Genomic DNA, 27,936 nt, shown 5'->3' with positions numbered 1-27,936 from the left:
TTAAATCAGCTTATTTTCCTAAACAAATAAAAAAATCTCTTGATCTTGATATTCTTTTATTTCATCATTTTATCTCTAAGGTAAAACACATGGACTGTTTTGGAGATTTCTCTCAAAATTAAACACAGCAGGACACTTTGTCCCGGACTCACTTGTTTTCAGTTGACAGGCGGTTTCTCTTAAAAATCACAAGTTACACAAGAAGTTGTTTTTTTGAAAGTAGGATAAAAAGGAAAAAAAAAAAACAATTGTAGAAGACAATACAATGAAAAACAAGTTTCTCCTAAAAAGTTCCCCGTCCCCGTCCCAACAGTCCATCGCTAGTTTCCGGTCTAATTCCAGTTCTGTCTCCTGGCCGGAGGAGGGGGGGGGTAACCTCTGCCGGAGCCTTGGCCCTGAAACACAAAACCAACGAGAGAGATTCAGACGTGAAATAATAAACTGCTCCACATTATGATAAATTAAAAACCTCTGGTAAATTTATAACAAGGAGAAATTTAATTTTATTTAATTTTGTGTTGTTGAAGGGAGGATGTATTTCAAAATCCAAGTATTTAAATCTATGGCCTAAAAATACAAGAATTAAAATGAACAATAATGAATTCTGCTCTCAAATCAACAACCTTTGTTGTTTTGTTAATTTACAAACTATTCATGCCCATTCAAGGAAAGAAGTTAGATAAAACAAAATATAAACCAAAAAAGAAAAAGTACTGATTAGAAACACCGACAGGAACACAAAGTGGAAATAAAACCCACGGACAGAAATACACAAAGGAGACGAGTTCTGTGTGATTTGTGTGAAGCGACCCTTTAATGCATCGGCACCACCCCCTCAAATTATTAAAAATAAAAACAGGCTGATTTATAAGTTTTAGAATAAAACATCTGAATTTTATTCTCAGTCCAAACTGAAGAGAAACAGACGAGTTCAGATAAATGTGTGGAACGGTTTCTTTCATCTTCGGTTCAGAATCTGACACAAACACAAAATAATAATTCTGAGGAAGCAAAAACATCTGAAAGTTGACAAAATGCTAAATAATCGTCATTTCAAAATCAAAGTATGAAAGGATGTGAACATATGTGGTGATTAAAATATTCTGTTGGGTTTTATTGGAGTTTCTGTGTCTGATCAAAACCTAAATGCTGCAGCTTCACATTTACAAACAGCAAAACAATTAATCACCAGAATCTTGTAACAGTAGATTAATTGTTTGAGATATTTATGAACTCAAAATATTTGTTGGTTTTAGCTCTGCGGAATTTATTCATTATATTTTTGGGGTTTTTTGATTGATGGTCGTTTATGTGACTGGAGTTAAAATTCATACATCTATAAACTTCTAGGCATTTTTTAAAATAAATATTTTTTAGGGTCACGGATATTTTTTACAATCTCAATGAATTAAATTCCCAAAACACAGATGAAAATTCACATTTTCTTTAGGCCTTTAACATTTAGTTAAGTGTAAGATTAATGAAGAACAGAAGTTCTGAGGTTGTTTTACTAAACTTTTAAGGTTTGAAATTACAACCTGACCAATCAGAAACTCCAGCTCCGCCCACATAGCGATGTTTTAATGATGTCACAGAGTGAGGTTCTGTACCTGCTGCTGCTGCTGCTGCTGCCCCCCCCAGGCGTCCCGGCGCTCGTCCCTGCGCTCGCTCCAGTCCTCTCTGCGGTTGTCGTAGCGCTGCTGGTAGCTGCCCTGGCTGCTGCCGCCGGTACCGCCGCCGCCCCCCCGCCCGCGGTTCATGTTCTGCTGATACGCCGACTGCTGCGACTGCATGGTCCGATCCCAGCCGTGACCCCCCCCCCCGCCGCCTCCGCCGTACGACTGCTGCTGCTGCTGCTGCTGGTTCCTGGAGACGAGAACACAACAAAGTTCCTGAAACACGACTTCAACAAACGTTCTCTGGGCTTCAGGCCGCGTTTCAGTCTGAAGTGGATTTAAAGATCTTGAGAAGAAGCTGATCTTCAAACTGAAACATCAGTGAATATTTGAACCTCACGTTATCGTTAAGAAACAGGAAATAAAAGTTAAAAACACTTAAACTGTTTAAATTACAAGAATGAGTTTGTTATTAAAACCCACAAAACGTCAACAAATAGTTTCATTACTTTTTCAAGCTGCTGAGAATAAAGTTTCACAAAAAAAATGTTCATCATAGTTTATTAAATTTGTCCTCCACAAATAAAAAGTCGTCTTTAATCCAAAATCTGATGCCAAGAAAATATTCAAGTTATAATTTGTTTTTAACAAGAAGCCAGAAAAAATAACCTGGAGTTGAAACTTTAAATAAATCAACATCATAATCTGAATCAAAATATCTTGACTCAAATCTCTGTGGCTTTAATTTCATTAGATTTAAGGCTGCAACTAAAATTGTATATTATTATTATTATTATTAATAATATTATTATAATTATCAATTAAAACGATTCATTTTTGATTTAATTAGTTTGATCAATGATAAGAAAAGTGAGGTTGAAACATTCCTCATGATTAACAGCCTCAAACCCAAAGACATTGATCATAGAAAACGACAAAATAATATTGATAAGAGAAGCTTGAATAAAAAAATACTCAAAATCAGAGAGGCTGCTGATAACTTATTATTCGTTTTATATCACAGCAAAGTTAATATATTTATGTGTCCTCATATTAATCAAACTTACATTTTCAATCTATTTCATGAAACAATTAATTAGATATTGAAAATAATCGTTACAATAAACCCTAAAAAATAATAAAATATTCAGTGATTTATTTAAATCAGGAAGTGTTTGGTCAAATAAGTAAACTTTTATCCCCTCATTATTTATTACTCTCTATGAACCTTAATTCGTTTTTGTTTTGAGCATTTATTCATTGATCGAATATAGAAAGTTTTATTTAGATTCATCCACAACAATCAGCAGAGATAAAACTGCTGAACTTCGTGAAGTGGCTCCTCCTCCGGCTCTGAAGTGACCTCCGTAAAACCCTCATCGACTTGCGTTTGCCGAGGGATCGAGTTCTCAACGAGACAAAGCGTCTTCTCCTCAGAGACGCCGAGCGGCCCGAACATCAAAGAGCCGATATGAGATGAACCATATTCTCATAAGGCCGGGATCACGCTCGTCCCTCATGGAGGCGCCACGCTGCGCCCGTGGGAGCCGGCGTTGAGCCGCCGCAGCGAGGCGCCTTCAAACCGCCACCGGACAATGTGTCAACCCGGCGCTGATATTAAAAGTCTCTTCTCAGGAACAAAGAAGTGAGAGCGGCAGCGCCATCCCTCATTACTGAACCATGTCACACTCAGACCAGAGCCGGACTTAACCGGGCGCTGGAATCCGTAATCCCCACTCGCCAAGTTCCTCCTGCATTTCATCTGCTCCGCTCCCGAGCTGCTAAAGAAACTGTGTCCACTCGCTGCTAATAACCAGTGACCTGCTGACACCGAGCCACAATGGGCCTGAGCAGTTCAACCACAGAACCTGATTGGGACTTTTGGAGACAGAATCAATAGCTGGTCTTTGGGACGCTGCGGCGGCCGGGCGGTTAGCGCCGCGGCCTCGACTGCATTAGTGACGCCTCATTAAGTTGCACAAACCTCCTCGAGAGAAATTTGTTTTAAAGCGACAGGGAAAAAATCTTAATTCAGCGGCGGTGACGCCTCTCGACAGAGGAAGGCAGAGTGCTCGAGTGAAAAGGAAGGAAATCTGCGGAGGGATTTAAATGGAGATGAGCTGAAATAACCACAGAGCAGATTCTCCACATGTTTAATTCACAGGAGCTCGACCGGCCAGAGCAGAGAGAAACACTCAGAGGGAAGCCGAGAGGGAAGGAGGCGGAGCTTTATTTTAAAAAACATGTCTACTTTAAAAAGGGCAAAATACAACAAAACTGATATAATTCTCCACTTTTTTTAAAACCTGTGTTCTAACGTCTCACAGGAAGAGATGAAGCTCAGAGGTGAATGTTGCCACGTTAACCATGAACTCATCTCCTGAGGGAAACCTGTGGACTCACCTTGGATACTGGGACTGGTACGAGGAGGGAGGGGCTCCCAGCAAACTGTTCTGCCTGGAATCTGCACAGAACAAAAGACCACATGTTAGAAGTGGTTGTGAGGAGCCGAGTTGAAAGTTCCTTCCTCTTGTTCTTCCACAGAAGCAGCTCGGGGCTCCGAGGACAGACCACAGCCTGGGTACATGCAGCAGGAAAAGGGTTTTAGATGTTATTTCTTTTGTTTTACTTCAAACCTTTACATGCGAGTCGCCTCAAATCCTTGAAAAAATGATAATAAAGAAAGTGTTTCATTCTGATTGGACTTTTCTATCATTTAAAACCTTAAGAAATCCTCAGATGTGAGTGTTTAGAAGCAGATTTGACATTAAACGCTGAGACTAATTAACCCCGTCCACGTCAGCCGTCACCTCCACAGATTAACAGAAGAAAGAAAAAATACCAACTGTTTCATTTTTTGTCACGGATACAGAACAAATCCGTTGTCATGAGAAAATTAAGTTCTTTCAAAACGTCAAACCACGGCGGCGTGCGGAGGTGGAGAGGGAGGTGGGACGGAGAGAGCGGCAGCGACACATTTGCATTTTTGTTCAGAAAATGAAATAAGCATTCAGCCGGCAGCATTGTGGACGCCTCAAGTGCCGCGGTTCCATCGCTGCGAGCCCTTCACAAAGACACACTTAAAAAAAAAGAGAGGGGCGAACAGCTTCTTCCAGATCCACTGTTGCCAAGGCGATGACCAGCTGCGAGCTGCGGACTTGTTTGTTTATAGGGGCAGGCCGGCTGAGTGGCTGGGCTCAGGGTGGGGGGGGGGGGGGGGTGAGAAGGACCCGGAGGTTCATATCAACAGACCTGAGGAGACGTCCGAGTGGAAACGGGATTTAAAACCATGAAAAACTCACAGCAGCCGGCGATCTCACATGTTTACCTCTGAAATAATTATGCTTATTATCAACTGTTAATCACTTGATTCATTAATAGAGAAATATCTTTGGCAATTGCTAAAAAAATTTGTTGCAGGTTCTCAAATAAAAACACCAACACTGCCATAGATTAGGCCATAGATTTAAATACTTGGATTTTGAAATACATCCTCCCTTCAACAACACAAAATTAAATAAAAATTAACTTTCTCCTTGTAATAAATTTACCAAAGGTTTTTAATTTATCACAATGTGGAGCAGTTTATTATTTCACGTCTGAATCTCTCTCGTTGGTTTTGTGTTTCAGGGCCAAGGCTCCGGCAGATTTTTGAGGAGTGAATAATAAAAACTGGGGATCAAAGTATTCCAACCATCTCTCTCTGTTCATGTCTCTGGAGAACTTCCTCTGATCTCACGGGTCGTGTCTCGAGGCTCCAGCAGCGTTCAGGCTGAGACGCATGATGCGTTCAAGATTAATAAACTTGGTGGAATCTAACAAACTGGACCAAGCCTTCGTAGCAGCAGCAGCAGCATCGTGGACTGGGACACATCAACGTGATGTTGTCAATATAAACTAAAGTGTGTTCACAACAACAACAACAACAACAACCGATTGTCCAGTTTCCAGCCGCAGCTCTTTATTAGCGTCTCTTACTGCAGGTGAGGTTTACTGTTCAGGTCAGAGAGGCGGGTTCAGAAGAGACACTGCTAACAAGCTAACACGCTAACAACATCAAAGGCATCAAACCTGATCCATTTTACACAAATTAGCAAAGAACATTATTTGATTATAACTGAAAACATATCGTCTGTGCTATGTTTATAATTTGTTAATTACTTAACGTGTTTGCTCCTAAATGACAATAATGTGACACTGAAACTTTTTGTTTCATATGAAAATGTAAAATAAAAGAAAAAAACTCTATATTAATGTGAAATCAAGTACTGTTATGACTAATTTTTTTATAAGATCAAAGACAAGGAGCCTGGATCATGTTGGAGCAATTGATAAAAGACCCTTTATCCCATTATTATACATGTTGAACATATTTCAGAGATTCTTGTTGACGACTGCTTTTCAGAATCATTATCAAACTCCAAACAAATCACTGAAACAAAAGATCAAACTCAAAATGAGCTGTTTATGACCCGAGAAAGTAACAGGAAGTCAAGAGGGAAATATTCCAGTAGCTTTCTGCTGAAGCGACTAGAATCACACAATTAGCAGCCAGCAGGCGGACCGCTGTCGCCACATTATCATTTTGTTTTTGTCATTCAGTTTTCATGTTTGATTATCTCCTCCGCCAACAAACTTTAAGTGGACCACCCAGTCGGGCTCCAATTATAACATCACAACGTCCTGCTCTTCTCTTGCTCGTCGGCAGCGATGACTCAAAAGAGAGAATTACAAGTGGACACCTGTCAATCTCCTTAATTAACAATGATCTGAAAGTGTATAGACCTCCAGTCTGCGCCGGACAAAAGCCAACAAAGGATTACGCTTTAAATCCTTAAAAGACGCTGTGTCCACTGTATTAATGCCGGGATTACAACCGCGCTAAACCACTAAACGTCTCTCTAGCTCGTTTCAATTAGTTCAGCGACTGTTTGACTCAGCTCCGGTCGGCTCAGGTCCGAGGACAGAGGCAGGACAGTGTCCTCAGTCGGCTCAGGTCCGAGGACAGAGGCAGGACAGTGTCTCCAGTCGGCTCAGGTCCGAGGACAGAGGCAGGACAGTGTCTCCAGTCGCCTCAGGTCCGAGGACAGAGGCAGGACAGTGTCTCCGGTCGGCTCAGGTCCGAGGACAGAGGCAGGACAGTGTCTCCAGTCGCCTCAGGTCCGAGGACAGAGGCAGGACAGTGTCTCCGGTCGGCTCAGGTCCGAGGACAGAGGCAGGACAGTGTCTCCAGTCGCCTCAGGTCCGAGGACAGAGGCAGGACAGTGTCTCCGGTCGGCTCAGGTCCGAGGACAGAGGCAGGACAGTGTCTCCGGTCGGCTCAGGTCCGAGGACAGAGGCAGGACAGTGTCTCCGGTCGGCTCAGGTCCGAGGACAGAGGCAGGACAGTGTCTCCAGTCGGCTCAGGTCCGAGGACAGAGGCAGGACAGTGTCTCCAGTCGGCTCAGGTCCGAGGACAGAGGCAGGACAGTGTCTCCAGTCGGCTCAGGTCCGAGGACAGAGGCAGGACAGTGTCTCCGGTCGGCTCAGGTCCGAGGACAGAGGCAGGACAGTGTCTCCAGTCGGCTCAGGTCCGAGGACAGAGGCAGGACAGTGTCTCCGGTCGGCTCAGGTCCGAGGACAGAGGCAGGACAGTGTCTCCGGTCGGCTCAGGTCCGAGGACAGAGGCAGGACAGTGTCTCCAGGTCGGCTCAGGTCCGAGGACAGAGGCAGGACAGTGTCTCCGGTCGCCTCAGGTCCGAGGACAGAGGCAGGACAGTGTCTCCGGTCGGCTCAGGTCCGAGGACAGAGGCAGGACAGTGTCTCCGGTCGGCTCAGGTCCCAGGACAGAGGCAGGACAGTGTCTCCGGTCGCCTCAGGTCCGAGGACAGAGGCAGGACAGTGTCTCCGGTCGGCTCAGGTCCGAGGACAGAGGCAGGACAGTGTCTCCGGTCGGCTCAGGTCCGAGGACAGAGGCAGGACAGTGTCTCCGGTCGCCTCAGGTCCGAGGACAGAGGCAGGACTGTGTCTCCAGTCGGCTCAGGTCCGAGGACAGAGGCAGGACAGTGTCTCCGGTCGGCTCAGGTCCGAGGACAGAGGCAGGACAGTGTCTCCGGTCGGCTCAGGTCCGAGGACAGAGGCAGGACAGTGTCTGCGGTCGGCTCAGGTCCGAGGACAGAGGCAGGACTGTGTCTCCAGTCGGCTCAGGTCCGAGGACAGAGGCAGGACAGTGTCTCCGGTCGGCTCAGGTCCGAGGACAGAGGCAGGACAGTGTCTCCGGTCGCCTCAGGTCCGAGGACAGAGGCAGGACAGTGTCTCCGGTCGGCTCAGGTCCGAGGACAGAGGCAGGACAGTGTCTCCGGTCGGCTCAGGTCCGAGGACAGAGGCAGGACAGTGTCTCCGGTCGGCTCAGGTCCGAGGACAGAGGCAGGACTGTGTCTCCAGTCGGCTCAGGTCCGAGGACAGAGGCAGGACAGTGTCTCCGGTCGGCTCAGGTCCGAGGACAGAGGCAGGACAGTGTCTCCGGTCGCCTCAGGTCCGAGGACAGAGGCGACCAACAGAACTTCATCAGCTTCCAACGATCCTCACAAATCAATCAGCAATTTTAGAGGAGGTTCAGATCTTTGAAATGAATTACAGCCTCTTTGTTCAGTCGGTTTCATTTCAGCCAAACTTTTTAAAAAGGCAGAGATGTTTAATTCCATGAACACAACCATCAGGAGAAATTCAACGAGAACATTGTAGAAACAATGTCTGAAATCTGTTGATGAAAGACAAACAAAGATCTACGACTGTGATGAAGAACGAAACGTTGTAGACAGATTGTGTTTGGTAAAAAAGTGCAGAAGTTAAACCCACTCCTTTACTAGTTTGTTGTTTTTAATCACAACATAATTAGTGTTGATACACCCCCACCCATGTGGATTCTGTGGGAACAGATATTAGGGAGTTAAATTGTCCTCGACTGATAAGTTAGAGTTAAAGATTCCTAATGTGTCGTTATCAAATCAAACAAAGACATGAACCTGAATTAAGTAAATAAACTTTGACTCAAAGTTTAAGTTTAAACTGAACTTAAAAAAGGTTTTTACTCGAAATAAAAAGGCAATTGAATATTCTCTGACTCCTATCAGATGAATCAGTCTGGCACTAATTAAATGATGAGTGTTGAGTTATGGTTGTTTTATAACCTTCTTTAAAACATAAATTTAAGTATTTTCTCTGCTGAGATTAAATCAGTGAGTTTCACACCGAACAAGCAAAGTGAAACTAATTCACCTGCAAATTAATCTGCTGTGAGAAAAAAGTTCAACCGTCTCTTGATCAGAACATCATTGATATTTTTTAAAAACTGTAAATATGTTTTACAGGACATTCCATAAACAGCAGAGAGATGAAACCTCCAGTTGTCTCTGAGACGACGTGTGTGACGTCTCCTCTCCGGTCGGACCGAGCAGCTTCTATCTGCAGTGGTTTCTCTCAAGTGGCTGAAGACTTTGAGGCTTATCGACCGCTGTGGTCGCTGCACAGAACCGTTACTTTGCTGCCCTGGTTTAAATCTGGTGTCACTGTGTGTAAAGACAATAATGGCCGCCAGCAGAGAGTCCCCGGCTGGTTATTAAAGCCCAGCTGGTCCGGCCCTGGTCACAAAGCCCGGCAGCCTGTTTGTGAGGCAGCGTGTTGACACATCACCGCAGGAGGTAGCCGCGCCGTCAAAGGACAAAGTTAACTTTGGTTTCAACCCTCTTCAGAGCGCATCACACACCCAATCAACTGGGATGGTCCCGGACGCTTTCATCAGAGGGGCCACTGTGTCCAGCAGAGCCACTCCACAGTCTCATTACTGCCCCGGGCTCCCACAATGCTAATCAGCTACCAACCCCCCCGCTGCAAAAATCACAAAAGGCCCAGTGGTGATTACTGCCCGAGCAGAGGACCGGCCCTGAGAAAGTGGAATGTGGACAAAAGCAAAGTCTGAGGCCTCCGGCTGCAGGAGAAGGCCGACGCCTCCTGATCATCACGTCACCAGAGGCGAGAACATTACACTCGGTCAACGTTAAATCTGTTTGAGTCCTGATGAATCCGAAAATTCCCGGAGTCATTTGTTCTGTTAAAATGTTGGATAATTTCAGAGATAAATTTAAATTTAAACCACAATTTAGCTCTCGACATTCGTCACTGATGAAAAAAGTCAAAAGGTCCAGAACTTTAAATTTACAGAAATCAGCAGAAATCAAATAAAAATATCAACGCTACCCTGACACGTTTCTGTTCCAGATACTTGAGCTGATAAAATAAATCCCACCAGAAACAGGAGAGAATCACAGCTGAGCCACGTGGAGATTTGCACTGATTCTCCTCTTTAAAAAGAACTCTTTCCTCATGAACGCCGGGAAAAATATAGAGCGAGCGAGATTAAAAAAGACGACGTCCTGAACGGCTAATTGGAAAGTTTAACATTAAGAACGAGCGGCAGAGGGGGGGGGGGGGGGGGTGCTGCTGCGATCTGGAGGAGCCAAAATACCCCATTTGCATCAAGTGCCACCACATTGGCCGCGACTCCCCCGCACGCCATCAGCGGGCGGGGGGGAGATTATTCATCCGCTTGCAAATTGGCAGATGAAAGTCAAACTGGAGGAGAGCTGGTGGAGGAGCAGGAGGCCGGAGCCGAGCGTGAGGAGGAGCCGGGAGACAGATTCTCTCTCGTGTGTGACGAGCCGCTCGACCACGAACACTCAGGAACTTTTTAACCACACGTCCACCTAATTAATTACAATTAATGTGTAAATTCGCAGCAGGTGATGATAATTGTTCATCAACCCACCGTGACCCAGTGAGCTGTTGTTGGTTGGACATCTTCTCCAGCGCCATCTGAGTTTTATGAAACAAGAAGTAACCATATTTTGATGAGTAGGGGGCGGAGCCTGACTGAGAGGTAGAGGTCACGCCCACCTGCACTCATTGGGTGCTTTGTGGTCCATTTGACTCTTAATGATCATAATTCATTAAATGAACATCAGCTGTTTGAAGAAGACTTGAAACTAGAAACTGAAACATAAACTCCTGAATGTTTACTGACGTTACAAAGTGAGAAGAAGAGTCACTTGCAAAAGAAACTTCCAGTGGAGTCGCCCCCTACTGGTTTTAAGGCAGTTCTGCATTGGCTTCACTTTCTGGACCCTGAGTCTGTCCATTATATTCAGTCTATGGTCGACGCATGTCTTCAAATATCAAATGGTTTATGTTTCTACATTAATTTACTTTTGATTTATTCTAAATTACACTGGATTCTCTCTTTAACACAGAGCAAAACCTACTTGTTATTTTATTTTGTCTTTTTACCGTGTCCCTCTGCTTCCTTCAGGGTCACTGAGGTATGAAGACAAATCCAGGCGGATGAACAGTTGTGAGATTCTGACAAACGGTGCAACTGAATGAGATTTCACTATATTGGTGTTTCTGTTGGATTTGGAAAAGGAAGCAAAAATACTTTGCTACGATAAATCTCAAGAACAGCGAAGGTTCACGGCGACTTGTCTCTTGCTTCAGGTCCTTATTGAAAATGTCTTTCCACCGGTCATGAATAGAACGTTTGGGCTGAATTTTAAAAGGACTGATGTTACGAGTAGCATTGTTCAGTACAAGGTCACAGCGTTGAATCACACTTCCTCTGTGACCGCCACAGTTTGAGTACGTCCACTTACAAATCTTTCATCTGAAAGGTAGGAAGATAAAAACACCAAATACGACTCTTTAGAGGAGTTGTGAAGGTGCTTTGCTTTTATCTGATGTTGTGAGAGCGTGAGGGCGACAACACGTCACTTTGGAGGCGGAACTGTTACCGAGTGTTAGCGGCGCTTTGTCTTCACTGCTGGTGGTTGAGTCATGTGACCGATGAGAACCAATCAGGAAGAGAACGACTCATCTAGACTAAAACAGATCGTCTGGGCCGGGCAGTGTTTCCACAAGTCTCTATGTTAGCCGTGTGTGTGTGTGTGTGTTCTTACGTTGGAAAGGCTGATGGCCGCCGCTGTGTGGAGCTCGGTAGTTTCCTTGGTAGCTGTTGGGCGGCGCCGCGCTGCTGTACTGTCCTCCTCCACCGCGCTGGTTTCTGTTCATGCTGTGCCTGCAGGAAGACAAGAAGCCGAGCTGTGAAATCTAATTCACAACGACAGAACCCTTCAACACACGATCATCTGTGCACAACCATGCTCGTCTCCCTCTGACACATCAGGGCAGAGACTCCAGAACACTCCACACAACTCTGGATAAAGAGTCCAGCTCCGCCCCCTCCATCAAAGTTCTTCACAGCCAATTCATTATGTTAAAATTAAGACCATTGACACTAAAAGGCCAGTTTCAAGTTTGTAGGCCAAACAGAAAACACAGAGGATCTAATAACACGTCGTCTCCATCAGCTTTCGAGTTTGTGCAGTGAAATGCGACGTTATCACCTTTTTCTTAAGAGCTTTGTTTGTTTCATTAAGTGTCTGTTGTTGTTTTTCCTCCCAGCACAAAACAATATTTACTGTGTCAATCAAAAGGTGATTAAAGTTGTTTCAATCAAATCAAATCCTCCTTGTCCTGATGAGGAGCGTCTCAGTGCTTAAGGCTTAATTAATAAATGTGTTAATTAGCTTGATGCTAATTTAGGAGCAAACAATACACGTGAACAAATAAAATATTAAAGCAACATCATGTAAGTGTTCCTGAGCAACAGCGCCCCCTGCAGCCACAGGTGGTGATTCACTCTGTTGGTCTTTTTAACTGATCTCAGTTCAGCTTCACTCTTCAACTGGAGCTGATTGAGACTCAGTCAGTTCTTCTCACAGGAGATGGAACCAACTCACCAGAGTTACAGAGAACAGACGTGGACGAGCTGTAAACAACAACACTGATCTGACGACATGTCCCGCCTCCTGCTGCTCTACAGGCTCCGCCCCTCGCCTGAATGTTCCTGCTGTTGTGAACGAGTCGGACCCGACAACCTGCTGCTGCTGCTTCACAAACACTAACTACAGGAAACGTCCCGAACCAAGTTTTCTACCATTTTTATGTAATTTGAGACTTTTTAAGAATCTGGAGACATCAGATTGATCAGGCGTCAGTTCTTACTAGAAAAACACAAAACTGCAGCAACTTTTCCATCATCATAAACTCCCTTAAATTACTAAAACCCCAAACAACCGCTCAACTTACGTCAGTCCTGCAGCTAGAACCACACAAGGGGGTAAATCATAGAATATAAACTTTTCTCGGTGCCTGTAATCAGGCGGCTGCCCTGACGCTCTGCACAACACATGCTATTTGATTCAAAATCAAAACAAACAAACAAACCGAGCGGCTGCAGGACTTCCTGCTCAGCGTCCTCCCAGCAGCTGCCTGTTCGAACCATCAAGGCACATCACTGCCTTCGTTCAGCAGCAGGAAAAAGAAATTTGAATTTCTTGCGTTCTTTCAAATCTGTGCATAATTAATTCCCCCACACGCTACAGTCGGACGGAGCCAGATGTTCAATTATTCACATTTCCTTAATGATAATATCAACGTGTGGAGAGAGAGAGCTCCGATCATAATCAAGGACGGCCGGTTAATGGGGAACGTTTGTGTGTGTGTGGGGGGGTTCAAACATTTAAACACATTTTTAAATTCTCCTCACCAGAATCTCTGGGTTTTTTCCAGGGCTTTTTATACATGTGTGGAGGTTTGAGTGATTTTTTTTTACAGTTTTTAACGGCTCTGTCAGTAATTTACTGCTCGTCTTTGCCTCTAATGCAAGTCAATGTGATCCTCTGTTCTCTGAAGTCATGACTCACTGAGTTTTAGACATTTCTGTGGCTCTATTGATCCTAATTCAAGAAGATAAATTACTATTTTAAGAGCAACGGATCGGACAAACTTCTGGGACTTTCAAAATAAAACATAACGTGAGGGTGGTGATGTGACAAAGGAATTCATTTCGGAATGTACAGATTGGTTGTGTTGTTTCTCATGAAGCTGCAATACTGAAACAATTGACTCTCTTGACTACTCTGAGATTAACAACACAGTTTCAGACCCTGAGTGTAAATAGATAAGACTCTCGTGAGTTTGAATCCACTCACCCCAGAGCTCTGAAGCCCGACTGGTCCAGGTTAGCCTTCTGCCTGTTCTGGTTGAAGCCGGTCTGCGGTCGCCATGGTTCCCTGTTCCCTCTCTCCCAGTCGCCTGGTTTCAGGACCTTAGTGGGCATCCTGAGGAGCAACAAACATAAACAGAGTTAAAGCTGCACTGGGAAAGATAGTTGTGTGAAAATATATAAAACGTTTATCGGCCTAAATGACAGAGAAGAGGTCGATGCGTCTGTTGGATTCACTGGAGGCCGGCAGGAAACACTGAAACTAAGGGGTCTTAAACCTTTCATGAACAGAAGAAACTCACTTGGCTTCAGGCAGGAGAACCGCCTTGAACACGAAGCCTTCTGCGAACTGCGGATCCTTGAACTTCACTCTGGAAACAAGAGGAAAATCACGTGTTTAAAAAGGGACAAATCTCCACTTCCACACAGAGATCTTAAGTTTATGATGTTTAAAGTCGAGGGCTGTTTTTTTGTTTCCTTAATGTTCCTGAACGTCTCTTCAGCCTCAGAATAACTTGAACCTCCGCTGGTGAAATGAAATGTTGTTTGTTGTGTGAATAAAAGATTCATTAAAATCCAGATAGTAAAACACAGTTATAAGCTTGAAATAGCAGTGATGCTCAGTCTGACACCGTAATAAATATAATTACAATTATTCGTTTACTAAATCTGTCAAGATTAAGCGCGTGAAAAAAAAGCAAAACATCGATATATATTTAAATTAAAAAAGAAATAACAACAAACCAGCATGTTTTACATTGTCTTTTTCAATCAATTTGAGATCATGTTACACGTGTTTGGCATAGAAACACTTTTATGAGAAAAACGACCTAAAATTACAGAAAACATCTTTGAGAAGCATTCGTTTAGAGTATTTGTATTATCTCGGCCCATGTCCCATCTGCTAACATGGAGAAGGTGGTGTTTAAGACCTATACTGCAGCCAGCCACCAGGGGGGCGTTAATGAGGGCTTTAGATTTGGCAGCTGTGTCATGCATCTTCCTTCACAGTCTATGAAAGGTCGACAGTTCTTACCCGATCGAGCTGTTCACTGAAATGTCCCTCAGCGTCGGGATGGGCGACGTCACGGTGCTGGAGAATTAATACGAACAAATCAGGTGAAGTTGCTTGTTGAATAATTGGGAGAATATGTAAATCAAAAAGATAATAAAGAGGCGTTTCTTACCTATCTGGGAGAATCGGGTTGTCATCGAGATTTAATTCACCTTGGATTCCATGACACAGCTCTGCAGGGATCTCAGTGGCCTAAAGGAGACAAAGCTACAGTCTGGATCCAGATCGACATTTACACTTCATTCGATCATTGATTGTGAAAAACGCCTCAAGGTGACCAGAGTGTGTTTGAATGAAGCGTCTGTCGCCCAGTTTGACTCAAATCTGATCAAATGTTTGAAGATTTACTTCCTGTGCTGTTGTTCTGCTGCTTTTTGATTATTAAAAACAACCTCCCCCACTTTGGTTCACAGATAATCAACATGACAAACTCCAACTCAGACAACACCTGCAAAACAACAAGACACATCTGCAGCAGAGTGACAGAGCAAAGTGACGCAGATGTTTTCTCTAGATCTCAGAGAAGGAAACTGTAGTTACAGAAGGGTTCAGCTGACAAAGCAGCTGACTGTGTGTGTGTGTGTGTATATATAGGGTTGTATGGGTTAAATGTGAAAATGTGCTGGATCTAATGTGGAGTTTGGTTACCTCCTGAGCTTCAGTGCGGTAGAGTTCATGGATGAAGTCGAACAGCGGGTGAGATTTGCTGAGAAACAACACGTCGCTTCCCAGACTGTTTCTTTTCACTGCAAGAGAGAAGAGACGGTGATGAGAGAAGACGAGTGGCTTGACAAATAGGAAGAGAAGAGGAAAAGACTGAAAAACAAAAGGGATCAAGTCTGTTATGATCGTAGGCTCAGTGCTGCTCACCTTCCTCAGTTGAGAGGTCTGCGTAGACGTCCGCCAGAGCCGACCTCAACCGACGTTCATCCACAAAGGGTAACAAGGCCACACCTGCAAGAGGAAGCACATTTACAGAATAAATAAGAAGCTCAGACCAGCGCTCATTTCCTGGGATGTGAACAAGTCAGAGATATCTCGACCCGGCGCTGGAATCGGCCTCATCAGCAGGACGGTGACTCACCTTGCCAAGCGTATTTCTTGCCGTTGAGATCGATGGCGAAGTCGTCGGGGTAGAAGTCAATGATGGAAGACTCCTGTGTCAAAAGAAGAAGAAGAGTTGAGATGAAGAGTTGACTTGGAAGAGGAGGAGTCGACTCGATCCTTTAAGAGCTTTACGAGACAGATCTCTCTGCAGCTCATCTCACGTACCGGGCTGCTCATGAGGTTCCGCCATGTGTCAGGCAGGAAGTTGCCGCTGGCAGCAGGAAACACTCCCATCAGCTGTTCCAGTGGCTTAAACTGCAGATAACACAACACACGAGTTATTTACACACTCAAACAAGCCTTTAATAAAAGGGTCAAAAGAGATAATCTCATACATAATCATACCCCTGACAACACACATCCTGCACAAATAAAATCTTTACTGCCTCATGTTCTTCGTTAAGTCAACAGCAGATTATATTGTGACACTTTTTAACTTCACCAGTTTATCCCTTTAAATATAAAGATTCTGTTGTCATATCTCTATAATAAAAGTGCTCACCTGTCATGGATGATTGACACTAAATGACCTGAAGTCAAGTGAATAAACTGGCATCTGACGGGTGCAACATATTCAGCATGTTTAAAAAACGAAAACCCTAAACCTTCAATGAGAAGAGATGAAGCAAGAGAAGAAGAGAAGCAGGCGGTGGAGAGAGAGAAGGTTTTGCTTCTTCTTACCGGTTTGGTGTTTGTCTCGAAATCGGTGAACATCTCTTTGATGTCTTTGAAGTCGGAGGCGAACGGGGCGTAATGGAAGGGGAAGTACCACTTCCAGGAGGCACAGCCCTGTAGAGCAGCACAGAAACAATCATTGACTCTACTGGATTTCAATCAGTTTTGAATGTTTGGGGTTAACAGTGCAGAGAAACATTTATACATGTGTCCAAGTTCTACCTACAACTTCTCCATTTCAGTTAATCTGTTCACTTCCTGGCAAGTTTATTGTATAATAGCTGTAATAATTAGCCTGGTTGATAATTTGATGGATAGATAATTTATCAGAAACTATTCTGATTGATTAATGGTTTATTTTATAGCCTTTAGGAAACAGTGACAGACTTTGACTGTTTTATGTTTTACACACAAAATAATCAATATAGAAACTAATCTGCAGATTAATTGATGAATTAAACGATACTGAAACAGAGGCTATTTAAATAAATGTTTTTAAGATGAAGCAGCTTCAAGAGTGTGAGGAGAAGGACAAGCGTTCCCCAGGATCTTTATAAAACAACTCACGACAGGAGAGATATCTTTACATCAACAAATAAATATAAGAAGAAGTTATTAGTTACCATGAATTAAATAAGCAATTAAAAAGGATTTGAATTAAATTTTAAATCTAATGTCATCTCCGTTTGCATCAGAACAGACGAGTTGGTGTTTTTTAGATTCTTGCAGCAGAGGAAATGTGCCAGAAACGTGTTTTGTGTGTTTGGACAATGAGATAAAACTACAACCGAATTAACGGATAATTAACATTAGTTCAGGATTCAGTTTTTTCATTGATGCCTGGTGCCGACTCAGCGTTCTTGTCTTTTTGCTACAGATCATTCTGGGTGTAAGACTCAAGGGAACGACCGGACTAAGAAGCTGGAGAGACTAAACAAACATTAAAACACGACGAGGAAATGTAATGAAAAAGATTTTCTTTGCCCTTTTTTCTCACTAAACTTCCACTGCAGCACAAATCTTCAAATCCAATCTGACATTTAAAAACCTTTACATCCTGAATCCCGATCACACGACGTGTTCCAATCAGAAAGTCCTGCTGCGACGACTAAATGTTACTTCTCTCTGTTGTCGCTTCACAGGAGCAGAAATCTATCCAGATACTAGAAGACTGAAGCTGAAACTCTAAAATTAATTCCCTTTCTCAGCTCTAATTTTTTAATGTTTACATTGGACGATATAAATATATATATATACACATATATATTTGTTTGTGTATTTAAAAAAATCTAACCCGGCAGATCCAGCGTTTTGACCACTTATCCTTCCTGAGCAAACACGCCTCACACCAAAGAACGACCTTCACTTCCCACAAACCACCTCTGATAAATCCACCAATCTTCACATCTCAGCCAATCTCCTTTCAAAGCCCAACACTCTATTATCAAAGATGGTCATTCAAATGATAATATGGGACTTTACCATGATAAAAGGTGGAAGAGGCTCCGGTCTCCACATTAAAATAATCGCACAGATCATTTATGGTAATATGACGACGTGTTTTGTCTCGATGGGAAACTCATTTGTGACTGTGGCCTGCGAGGGTCAAAGACCATGAACCCGTCCAAAACACACACACACACACACACACACACAAACACACACACACATATATGCATATGTATATAGTAACTGTTTTACATTTCGTTGCCTCTGTACTTGTACTCTGTGTACAATAAATTGAATCCAATCCAATAAATCGTATCTGCATTTTTTATTCCGTCAAAATAGACGTTTATATCGCTGCTTATCAGTCACGATAAATCGGATTCTACTACACACACAATATTGTAAAGTTTTACTGTCAAAGATGAATAATCAGAAAATAGATTTTTTCCAATCGTATTAATACTTTTAGTGAAAGAACACGGGATCTGACTATTAGAGACTCAGAAACAAAGTGTGGATCTCTTGCTCTGGCTCTTTTTGGTGTTTTGGATGAAGCCTGCTCTCTGTTCCTGGATGATTTGATGAGGTGTGTTTGATCATAACTCTGCGATGGCGCACAGAAGCGTGAACGTGTGGCGGCTCAGAGCAGACACGTCCCCGGCCCGTCGAGGGCCCGCTAATGAATTCATCCAGAGCGGCCCCGTGAGACGGGCTTTGGATTGGCGAGCGTGCAGAGTCAACGCCGAGCGAGAACAGCCGGAGAGAACAATCAGCCCGAGCAAATCCCAGCGGCTCAGCCGGAGACGCCCCGGCTCTTCTGGAGAGGGCCCACCGCTGATTATTTCATTTCAAGATAAAGATCAATATTTTACAACAGCAAAACGATTTAGTGAATAATCACACTGCAAACAGTCACTGGAGATATGAGCCCACTGGGAGGAACATGAGGTTCAACTACTCCACAATAAAGTGTTCTTGACTATTTAGAAGGAAAATAAAAACGGTTGCTCCCCCAAAAACACTCGTCAACCATTAAACGTGTTTTCTCAATAATGTTTTTTAAGTGGGTTTCCTTGTTTCAGTCGCCACTTTGGAATATCAACTGTGACATCATCCAGCAACACTTTGTTCAACGCCATCTTGTTTTTAAAAAAAATAGAAGTAACCATATTTGGAGGAGCAGGGGGTGGAGGCTCACTGGGAGCTTGAGGACACGCCCACCTACACCTGACACCTATTGGATGGTACTAGCTGTCAATCATACTGTGGTAATGCTTTACGGTCTAATTGACTCTAAATGATCATAATTTACTTAATGCACATCAGCTGCATTGAAGACTTGAAACTAGAGACTGAGACAAAACTGACGTTATAAAGTGAGAAGTAGAGTCATTTTCTATAGAAACTACCAGTGGAGTCGCCCCCTGCTGGTCATTCCAGGCACTTTAGGCTTTAGCTTCACTTTCCCAACCCGGAGTCTACATCCATGTTTATATAAAATCAATGCTTTGGAGTTAAGTGGTTTACTTTACATTTATCCATTAAAACATAGACTTTCAAAGATGTGGCTCAGTAACTTCCTGCAGCAGCTGATCAGTGTCTTTGGAATCAAGCAGCTTTAATACAGATGAATCCAAACCCTGAGTTCTGTGTGAGTATTCGTCTGCAGCGTGAATCACAATAAAAACACAGTTGTGGGTTTTCACGGTCAGGAAGCAGAGCGTCACTGACCTGGTAGTAGTAGCGCAGCACCCAGCAGAGACCCTCCACGTACGACTTCACCACCCTCTTCCTGAAATCATCATCTGAAACGGCCACGTCAAACTTGGTCTTGTAGTATCTCTGCTTCCAGCCGTCCTCCCACAACCTGCAGGACACGTGGACACAACTCATTGATAAACTGAGAAAGACGTCTTCACTGTCCTGGAATGAAAACTACATCATGACTTCATACTTTGTTGTTTTTAATGTGCGATTTAAATAGATCTGCCTGAATCACGGCACCATAAAGGAGCAAGAACTTCACATGGTTTTGAATTTGACAGTTTTCACACTGGCTTTAAGATTCAATACTCCCTATTTACATTGGAGGTTATGGTGTAAATAAATCAAAATTCACGATGCTGCTCTGTTCATCTATAGGTTGAAAAAAAACGACATAACTTCCTGGAATAGTGTAATGGCTTTGACTTCTTGGTAAACTGGGTGGGGGGGGGGGCGTTCTGCACAGATAATCAAGGCCGTCCAGCATCTGTGCCGTGGATCCTCGGAGTCGCCCGCGGGGGAGCGCTCGCTCCTGAGAGGAAAGCCTCCATGAATACCAATTTAGCCCGATGGATTTAGCAGCTTTGACAAGTGCGTCACAGAGGAATTTACTCGAATGTTGCTGCTTTCCATATTAATCAGGTGCAGAGGGAGGGGTGGGGGGGGGCACAGAGTTAAACAGCTTGTCCTGCAGCGCTGAGGCATTAATGAATCTCTTTGCTTCTTTTATTTAAGGACATCATCAGCGATTGAAACTGATCTGTAAAGATTCACTTTTAAGGCATTTTAATAACATATACAACTAAATATTCATAAAAGAACATTAACAGCTTCGTCAGCACAGGCTCCAAGTGTCTGTCCGAGCTTATTTTTAAAAAGATGTATTGGCTGCTAAGTGTTCTCAGTCAAATGAGAATTCTTATTGTTTTAAAACAATCTCAGACAACAGCAGCTTCACAGAACAAACACAACCGTGGATCCGTCTCATTTACAGCTGATGATTTTAGTTCTTGGCTCGTGCAGTTGTTTAACATGTTCTCACTGTGCAGGCAGACAATCATCGCCCAGTTTGAAACAGTACATTTGCTGCTTTGATTGAATGTTTAGGGTCAGAATGTTTTTTAATGGTTTAGCAAAGACGTGAAAGACTCATATTGTTTGATTTTTATGGGCTAATCAGTAAATGGGTCAAGAACGTGACCTTCATTTTTACTGTGTATTTTGTAAACACTTTGAAGCTGATAAAAAACGTCCAACACGTCCATCTTGCTCCTCCACTGTGAACCCCTCGTTTACCTGACGTTGTCCTCAGGCTCCGGCTCGCTGTCGCTGTCCTCGGCTTTCCTCTTCACTCCCCTGCCGTCTGCGTCACTGGGTCCTGCAGAAGACTGGACAGGGCGACAACACATTTAGAAAACAAATACACTAAACACAAACATTTAAATGGCGTAAAACTACAAGTATTGACCAAAGATTAAAGGTGATAATCATCCTAAGTAGTACACAATTCAAAAAACGAATGAAATGGTCAATCTTAAGAATTCATTACGACAAAGAAACAGAATTCTTTGTTTCAAATCCATTGTTGTTGTGTGCAGAAGCAAATTCAGAACATTAAGTCACTGTTGATATCCTTATGGATCTGTATCTCCTGCTGTGTGTATTAAAAAGTTTCTATGAAATAATCTGATCGAGGGCAGAAAGTAGATGAATAAAAACCTTAACCTTTGGTTTCTTTCATTCATGTGCTAATGCATGGCCTCCTGCTGTGTGCAGATTTATTTAACACTATACCCGGACAGAGAATTCAACAGCGTAAGATTCACGTTAAACAGAAACATGACCATGAACTGAGCTGAAGGCAGCTTCCACATTCAAACAGGTCGGCCCAACACAAATACTGTCAAACCTGAAATATCCATAAGAAAAGGTGATAGTGTTAAAAACGTGAATCAGCCGAGGGACAATTTTGAAGAACGGAGATTAAATTGTCTGGTGGAAAGTTGAAGTGTTAAAGAATGAAGTCATTATATTTCCTAAATGCTGAATCGATCAAAGACCTTTAGCGTTAAATTTAACGATATAAATATATCGGTTTAAAAACAAGATGAGCTCAATCTTCCTCTAATAACCAACAAAGAACACATTCTGAGCCCAGATCTGACGTGTGCATGTCTAAGAAGCTCGCCAGCTTCAGGTGTAAAACAATTACATGCTTCAGGGAATCACAGGAAACTATGAAAATGAATCTGAAGCAGATGATACAGTTTGAATTCTGTTGGTAAGATCTCGTCTAACTCACTGGAAATAGGATTCGGTTAAAAAAAGTCAAACTCACGTCTTAAAAAGGTGGTTAAATATGGTTCAGGATTCACAGTAAATAAAAAAGGCTACGAACCTGTAACAAGCACCAACGTGTAGCGGAGATAAAGTGCCTCAGGAGTTTATGTGAATCTTACATGTTGTAGAAATGTGTCCAAACAGTTTAGGTGCAGATTTTAGGGACTTTAAGGTTAAGAGCTCTACTGAGTGACTTCTACTTCTGTATGTGTCTGTACAGTAAATGTCTTTTCTCCAAGGACTTACGTTGCCTCCATTCTTCATCATGGCCTTCAGAGACTGAGCAGCATCCTGGAGGAAAAACAGAAACACCTATTGTGACCGTTTTTCTTTTATCGTCAGATTTACCTTTAGCCCCAAATGACCCTGAAGGTCGGCCTGAACAACAAGGCCAAAACACTTAATGACGCTAAAGCGGAAAACTCAGATTCTGTTCCTAGCATCCACTTCTTCTGCCACAAATAATCAGTGTGATTGATGTATGACACGAGTGATCAGAATGTGTGTTACTAGAAATTGTTTGATCGTAAACTGAACATTGAGCAAGTAAACTAAGCTCTGTCCGCGCAGGAACCGCTGATGACCTGTACCCTGGGACCCTGTCGTACCTTGTTGGGTTGCATTCTCATGTCGTAGGCCTGGTGGCGTGCGTTCTGGACGGCATCGGGTCGGTCTCTTCGCCCCAGGGCCTGTGGGGCAAACTGACCAGTGGTCAGGTAGGCAGGGGCGCGATTCTTCTCCGCCTTTAGAAACACGGAGAGAAACACACCAGGCAATGAGGATCTGTGTGAAGTACCCTGCAGGTTTATATTATCAATGATTTGTATCGACTTTGGATCAAAGAAGAGAATCCTCCTCGTTCTCCGTCTGTTTCACGCACCTTCATCCTCTTTTTTTTCTCCTTCATTCTTCTCTTGAAGCCTTCCTACAAGACAGAAGATGTGATCATATGATTGTGTTTGTGATACAAAGACTTCACAGGAGACAGATGAAAACATTTTCATTCTCTATCTGGACTCTGGAGAATCAGCCGAGCAGCAGAACTCACATCGTCCTCTTTGCGCTTCTTGAAGATGTTGTCCTCGGCGACGCCCACCGCCGACATGATCAGCTCCACTCGCTCCAGCTTGACGTAGCCGTTCTCCGTCAGGTAGCCCTAGAGAATAAATTAGTTCAGCAGTGGCCTATGTTTCTCTTCACGCAGTTTCTGTTCTGCCAGTTGTTTGCAGAGTTCAGAATAGTGATGGTACTCACTCCTGTTTTTTGTACAACGTCTTTGTAGATGCCGACCAGCCGATCTATGGCTCCCTCTCTGAAACACAGTGGACAATTCAAGTCATTCAGTGTAGATTGAAATGGTTAATCAGGATGGGAAATTGAGCTGAGACCAAACAGCAATTTATCTTCAACAGCAGCTAGAAATGTTGTGACATCACCGGCCGCGCTGGCAGGCAATCACCCAACATTTCATCTTTGTGCAAATAAAGACGAGAGGTGAAACGGAACAACGGGAGCCGACCCTCTCCGCCGGACTTCAGGCTGATCGGTGTCGCAGGTCAGAGTGAAGTGGTGGAGGGATTACAGTGAAAGTGAGTAATCAACCAGTCTTCTATAGACAGTAGAGAAAACACCTGCGATGTCTAAAACAAAACAACCGTCCTGCAATTAACCTGCTGAAGGAGAGCTGCAGCTTCTGCACATGGAATAATTCAGATCACACACAGAGGAAAACCTGTAGCTGCAGAAGTAGATTTATTAAACCCCACTACTGAAGAGTTCCTGCATTTCAAATAGAGAGAGCTGCCATAGATTATGTTGGTTGTTTGTATTCCTGTGAGGTCATTTCTTTAAGAATCTGAAAATCCTTCATATCTCTATAATCTGTAGAGCCTCAGCTAAAGCGTTCTGTAAGTCAATTAACCATAATAAATGATAAAAGTACTGAAATTGTGTTTAAATAAACCAAAATTCAATAAATTGACACGTTTGACATCAATAAACACAAAAAACACATTGATCCAAAAGATTTCTAAACATGGAAACATTCTCTTTACGCTGAATGAGGTATTTACATGCTCATATTTTAGTTTTTGAGATATTAAAATTGTTCTATGTTCTTCTCCAGCAACTCTGCATTATTTCACTGCACAGAGCAAAACGTAACTCCACCACTGTGAACATATAGAACGATGAGGTAGAAGACAGAGACCTTCTCTTCTGCTGTTAACAGAATAATTGTACTAATAGTATTCATTTTAGACCGATCTAAACCAACCGACATAACGGATTCCACGTTTTCCAACATTGAACCTAATTGGCACAAAGACTCCTCCTGAAGCTCACCTGATTTCTAAGGACGGCAGATGAGGCAGAAAGTCGTTTCCAACAAAGAAGCACATGAAGACCCAGTCGTCGATGCTCCTCTCAAAGTCGAAGGGGAACGGCAGGCTGGGCATGGTCAGCTCTCTGGCCAGGTACTGGAAACAGGAAAGGAGGAAATTTAACTAGTTGGTTCTGGTTTAAGAAACATGACAAACAGCTGCTCATATACTTAATGAAATAAGAAGATTCACACAGGAACATGAACAAGTGAACCAACCTCCCGCAGCACACACAGTCTGATGAATATGAACTCCTGCTCAGCCACCGGCATCGTGTCAGCGAACTCATCGTGCTGAAAGAGGAAATGGTTCATACATTTACTCTTTGTCCTGACTGTATACACGTGTGTGTGTGTGTGTGTGTGTGTGTGTGTGTAGTATAGGTGAAGATGCACCAGTCCCACACGTCTGAACCCTCACCTCTCCCTGTTTCTCTCTGGCCGCCCCCTGACAGTCTTTGATTTCGTGTCCCATCTGGTTGCAGAGCGCACAGGGCCGCGGCTTGTTGGGTTTGAACTCCTCTCGGATGATGGTGAAGTTTGGCTCGTGTGTGGCCAGGCCCAACATGATCAGGTCAGCTGATCAGTGACAACATGGAAAAGAGACGTAGTAATGAACAATGAGACCAGTTTACGTCTGTCTGAAAACACTGGGTTATTATTTGTCTTATTTCCTCTGGTTCTACATTTCAGACGCTGGATTTTAAGTCTCACCATCGGCTCCACACAGGCAGTGGTGTGTGTTGGGGTCGTGGTGGGGTTGAGCTGTAAAAGTGAATCACAAACATTAGTTAAGGATGTTTCTGACAGTGTGTTTGTGTGTGTGCTGCTACATTACATGTGCTTTAATATGCTGTACCTCTCTGTTTCCTGATGTAGTCCATAATCTTGTGTTCACCTTCTCCTGGAACACTGGCATCAGACAAGATGACCTGCAGCAGAAACAGACCATGACTTTCTACATCAACACTTAACCCGGGTCCAACATGTCGTCAGCCAGGAGCTCCAAACTGAAATATATCATCAAGTTGAACTATGGAAGTTATTTCTATATCTTCTGATCACCTGTTTTATTTAGAAACTTCTTGAAAACAACAAGAAACTACTGGTAATGTTTCTGTGTGTGTCTGAAATGGGGTCAAAGGTCAGCAGGTTCACTCACTGTGACGTTCTTCCATCCGGGATCGTTGGTGAGTCGGTCTGCGACGTAGTACCGGAGACACTGCGCCAGGTTGTCCATGAACTCTGTTCCCTAGAGAGAGAAGAAAGAATTCCATCACAGGTTCTTCACAGAGAAGTTCAGTGATTTGTTCTTACAGGTACAGATAATAGATCAAAATTGACAAAAAAAATAATGTATTAAACTTACTGGGGTGATGCAGTTGCTGTCAAATCTCTCCTTAATCTGCTCAGGTGGAACATAACCACCTGAAGAAGAGCAATAAAAAAAATCAAGTTAGGTGACAATGACAATAAAGATAAACAGAAAACATTTTATAATCTATGAAACCGATGAAATTACTAAGAGCAAGAGATGGATTCTTATAAAACGAAATTATAAAATGAACCAAGTACAGCAGCTGTGTTTTCAAAGCCTGGATCTGTCAAAAGCTCCCAATGAACCCATAAGTTATTATTCATAATATAATGTGAGGGACATGCTGAGAGATGTGGAACACAAACCTCTCTCGATGATCTCCTCTCTCATGCGATTCTTCTCATCCGTCAGCTCCACTCCTTCTTTGGAGGCACGGAAACGCCGAGAGCGCTGCTGGTTCATTTTGGCACGTGGAGCCTGGTGAGATTCAAAGACATCAATCAGATTTTTATCTATTTATTGGGGAAGATGAGTGTTTGGCAGATGTTTCATATGAAAAGGAGTCGTAAGCAGGTGTGTGGTCCTGGGAGCTACTCACCACTCCATCGATGGCCATGTAAAGAACTCTCCGGGGCCGCACGATATTAAACAGCCGGTCGATGTACTCGAAAATGAGGACCATCATCTCATCTTCATTTTTGGGAGCGGGTCTGTTAAAATATGGGAAATGTTATTTACTATATATAATAATATCTGTATCCACCCCCCTAAATCCACCTCCACTGGGCTCTAGTTCTGCACACAGGCCCTGGTTTGAACATCTGGCTCACCTGTCCTCTGGATGTGAACACGGGTGAATGATCCCGTTCATGTCCAGGTACAAGTTGTCGAACTCCACCTCGTTGGGGTTGGGCTTGGTCGTGTCCACGGGAATACGCACTCCGTTACATTCTTTCCCCTGCGGAGGCAAAAAGCAGAACACACAAATTCACTCACTTCTCAGACTCACACTTGGCTTTCCTCTGAAATAATAAGTTCTCAAGGTCTGGAACCATCTGGAACTTGATGCATTTTGACCCATGACCTATTTGTTAATTGTGCGTTTGTCATTCTCTGTTCATAAAGGGTTTTTAAAAATGCCTTTGAAATAAATAATGTAATAGAAAGATTGGCCATATTATCCAGCCCAAACTAATTTGACCCATTAAAAATATGGACGGCTTAATATATCATTCTGCTCTGGGGTTCAAATTAAAATATATTTAGCCAATTCATCCACTGTTGAAATATGAAGTTCTGCTTCAGACACAGAGTCAGTAATAAATCACTGAACACACGTGGCAGCTGCTGAAGGCTTTTCCCGCCCTGGTTGTGTGGTTGTGTTCTGACAACACGCAGGTTGTGTTAACATTCAACACAAGGCAGTAGTTTGGAAATTGCAATTCACAGAATAACACGTTACAAGAAAAGAGACAAACAAACAAAAACACACACACGCCCCCCCCCCTCACAACAAATATATGTGCTTGTGAAATCCAGACTGAATAAACGTGCCTACAGTAAAACCTACTACAATTAGATTTGGGTTTCCGGTGTTTATAAGACACACTTCAACACAACACAATAGGTTGTGGGTCTTTGCACGTGTCTGTGTGACGTCCGGAGCGGATTTGTTTACACGCTGAGGTCCGAACACTTCCGCTGTTTCCCCCGAAGCGAATTCGTGACGAACCAGAAACTTCAACGCGAAACAAGTCGCGGAAGAATCAGCTTCGAGAACCAGAGAAATAAAATAAAAACATCTTAACGAGTCAAACCCTGAAACTCAAAAGCTTTAATTCAGCGGGGGGGGAACGCTAGCTGTGCTGCTAGCTTACATGCTAACATGCTAACACGTACCTTCTCCTCCACACAGTGAACAACGATCGACGCGTACTTCCGGCTCAGCCATCGGAAAAACGCCGGGACTCCCATTTCCTGTGAGTAGTCTGTGAGCCGAGGGGTTATAAAAACATGCACTCGTACGAAACAGTTAAAATAGCTCAGTTAAAACACGATACTTTGTTGTTTTCCAGTGCAACGCAGCGGCTACATGCTCCTGCTCATGGCCGTTGG

At 43.3% G+C, this 27,936-nt stretch overlaps 1 protein-coding gene across 1 annotated transcript; it reads right to left on the bottom strand.

Moving 5' to 3' along the window:
* Window positions 1-39: 39 nt before the first annotated feature.
* xrn2 (5'-3' exoribonuclease 2) lies at window positions 40-27,936 on the bottom strand. Its single transcript, XM_061091655.1, has 31 exons — window positions 27,721-27,936; window positions 26,652-26,779; window positions 26,420-26,531; window positions 26,187-26,298; window positions 25,873-25,931; window positions 25,666-25,755; window positions 25,363-25,435; window positions 25,218-25,268; window positions 24,925-25,082; window positions 24,723-24,797; window positions 24,467-24,600; window positions 23,378-23,435; window positions 23,172-23,279; window positions 23,004-23,048; window positions 22,732-22,866; window positions 22,370-22,414; window positions 21,080-21,171; window positions 19,751-19,886; window positions 16,577-16,684; window positions 16,061-16,150; window positions 15,873-15,945; window positions 15,659-15,742; window positions 15,437-15,534; window positions 14,901-14,980; window positions 14,750-14,806; window positions 14,016-14,084; window positions 13,700-13,828; window positions 11,603-11,721; window positions 4,020-4,080; window positions 1,611-1,866; window positions 40-395 (listed from the first exon to the last, which is right to left on the bottom strand). The coding sequence occupies exons 1-31, from the start codon at window positions 27,793-27,795 to the stop codon at window positions 333-335; spliced, it is 2,973 nt and encodes a 990-aa protein (XP_060947638.1). The 5' UTR covers window positions 27,796-27,936; the 3' UTR covers window positions 40-332.

This window comes from Limanda limanda, chromosome 18 (genome assembly GCF_963576545.1).
Source record: "Limanda limanda chromosome 18, fLimLim1.1, whole genome shotgun sequence".
In the NCBI taxonomy this organism is placed as follows: domain Eukaryota; kingdom Metazoa; phylum Chordata; class Actinopteri; order Pleuronectiformes; family Pleuronectidae; genus Limanda; species Limanda limanda.
This window is presented reverse-complemented; position numbering and strand designations above follow the sequence as displayed.

Bases quoted from the DNA above. Each gene is read 5' to 3' on its own strand.
- xrn2 (XM_061091655.1), bottom strand. From the start codon at position 27,795: ATGGGAGTCCCGGCGTTTTTCCGATGGCTGAGCCGGAAGTACGCGTCG. The intron at 25,756-25,872 runs GTAAGTTTAATA...TTCTCTCTCTAG, and splicing joins ACAGCAACTGCATCACCCCA to GGAACAGAGTTCATGGACAA. The intron at 13,829-14,015 runs GTGAGTTTCTTC...GTTGCTCCTCAG, and splicing joins GTTCTCCTGCCTGAAGCCAA to GATGCCCACTAAGGTCCTGA.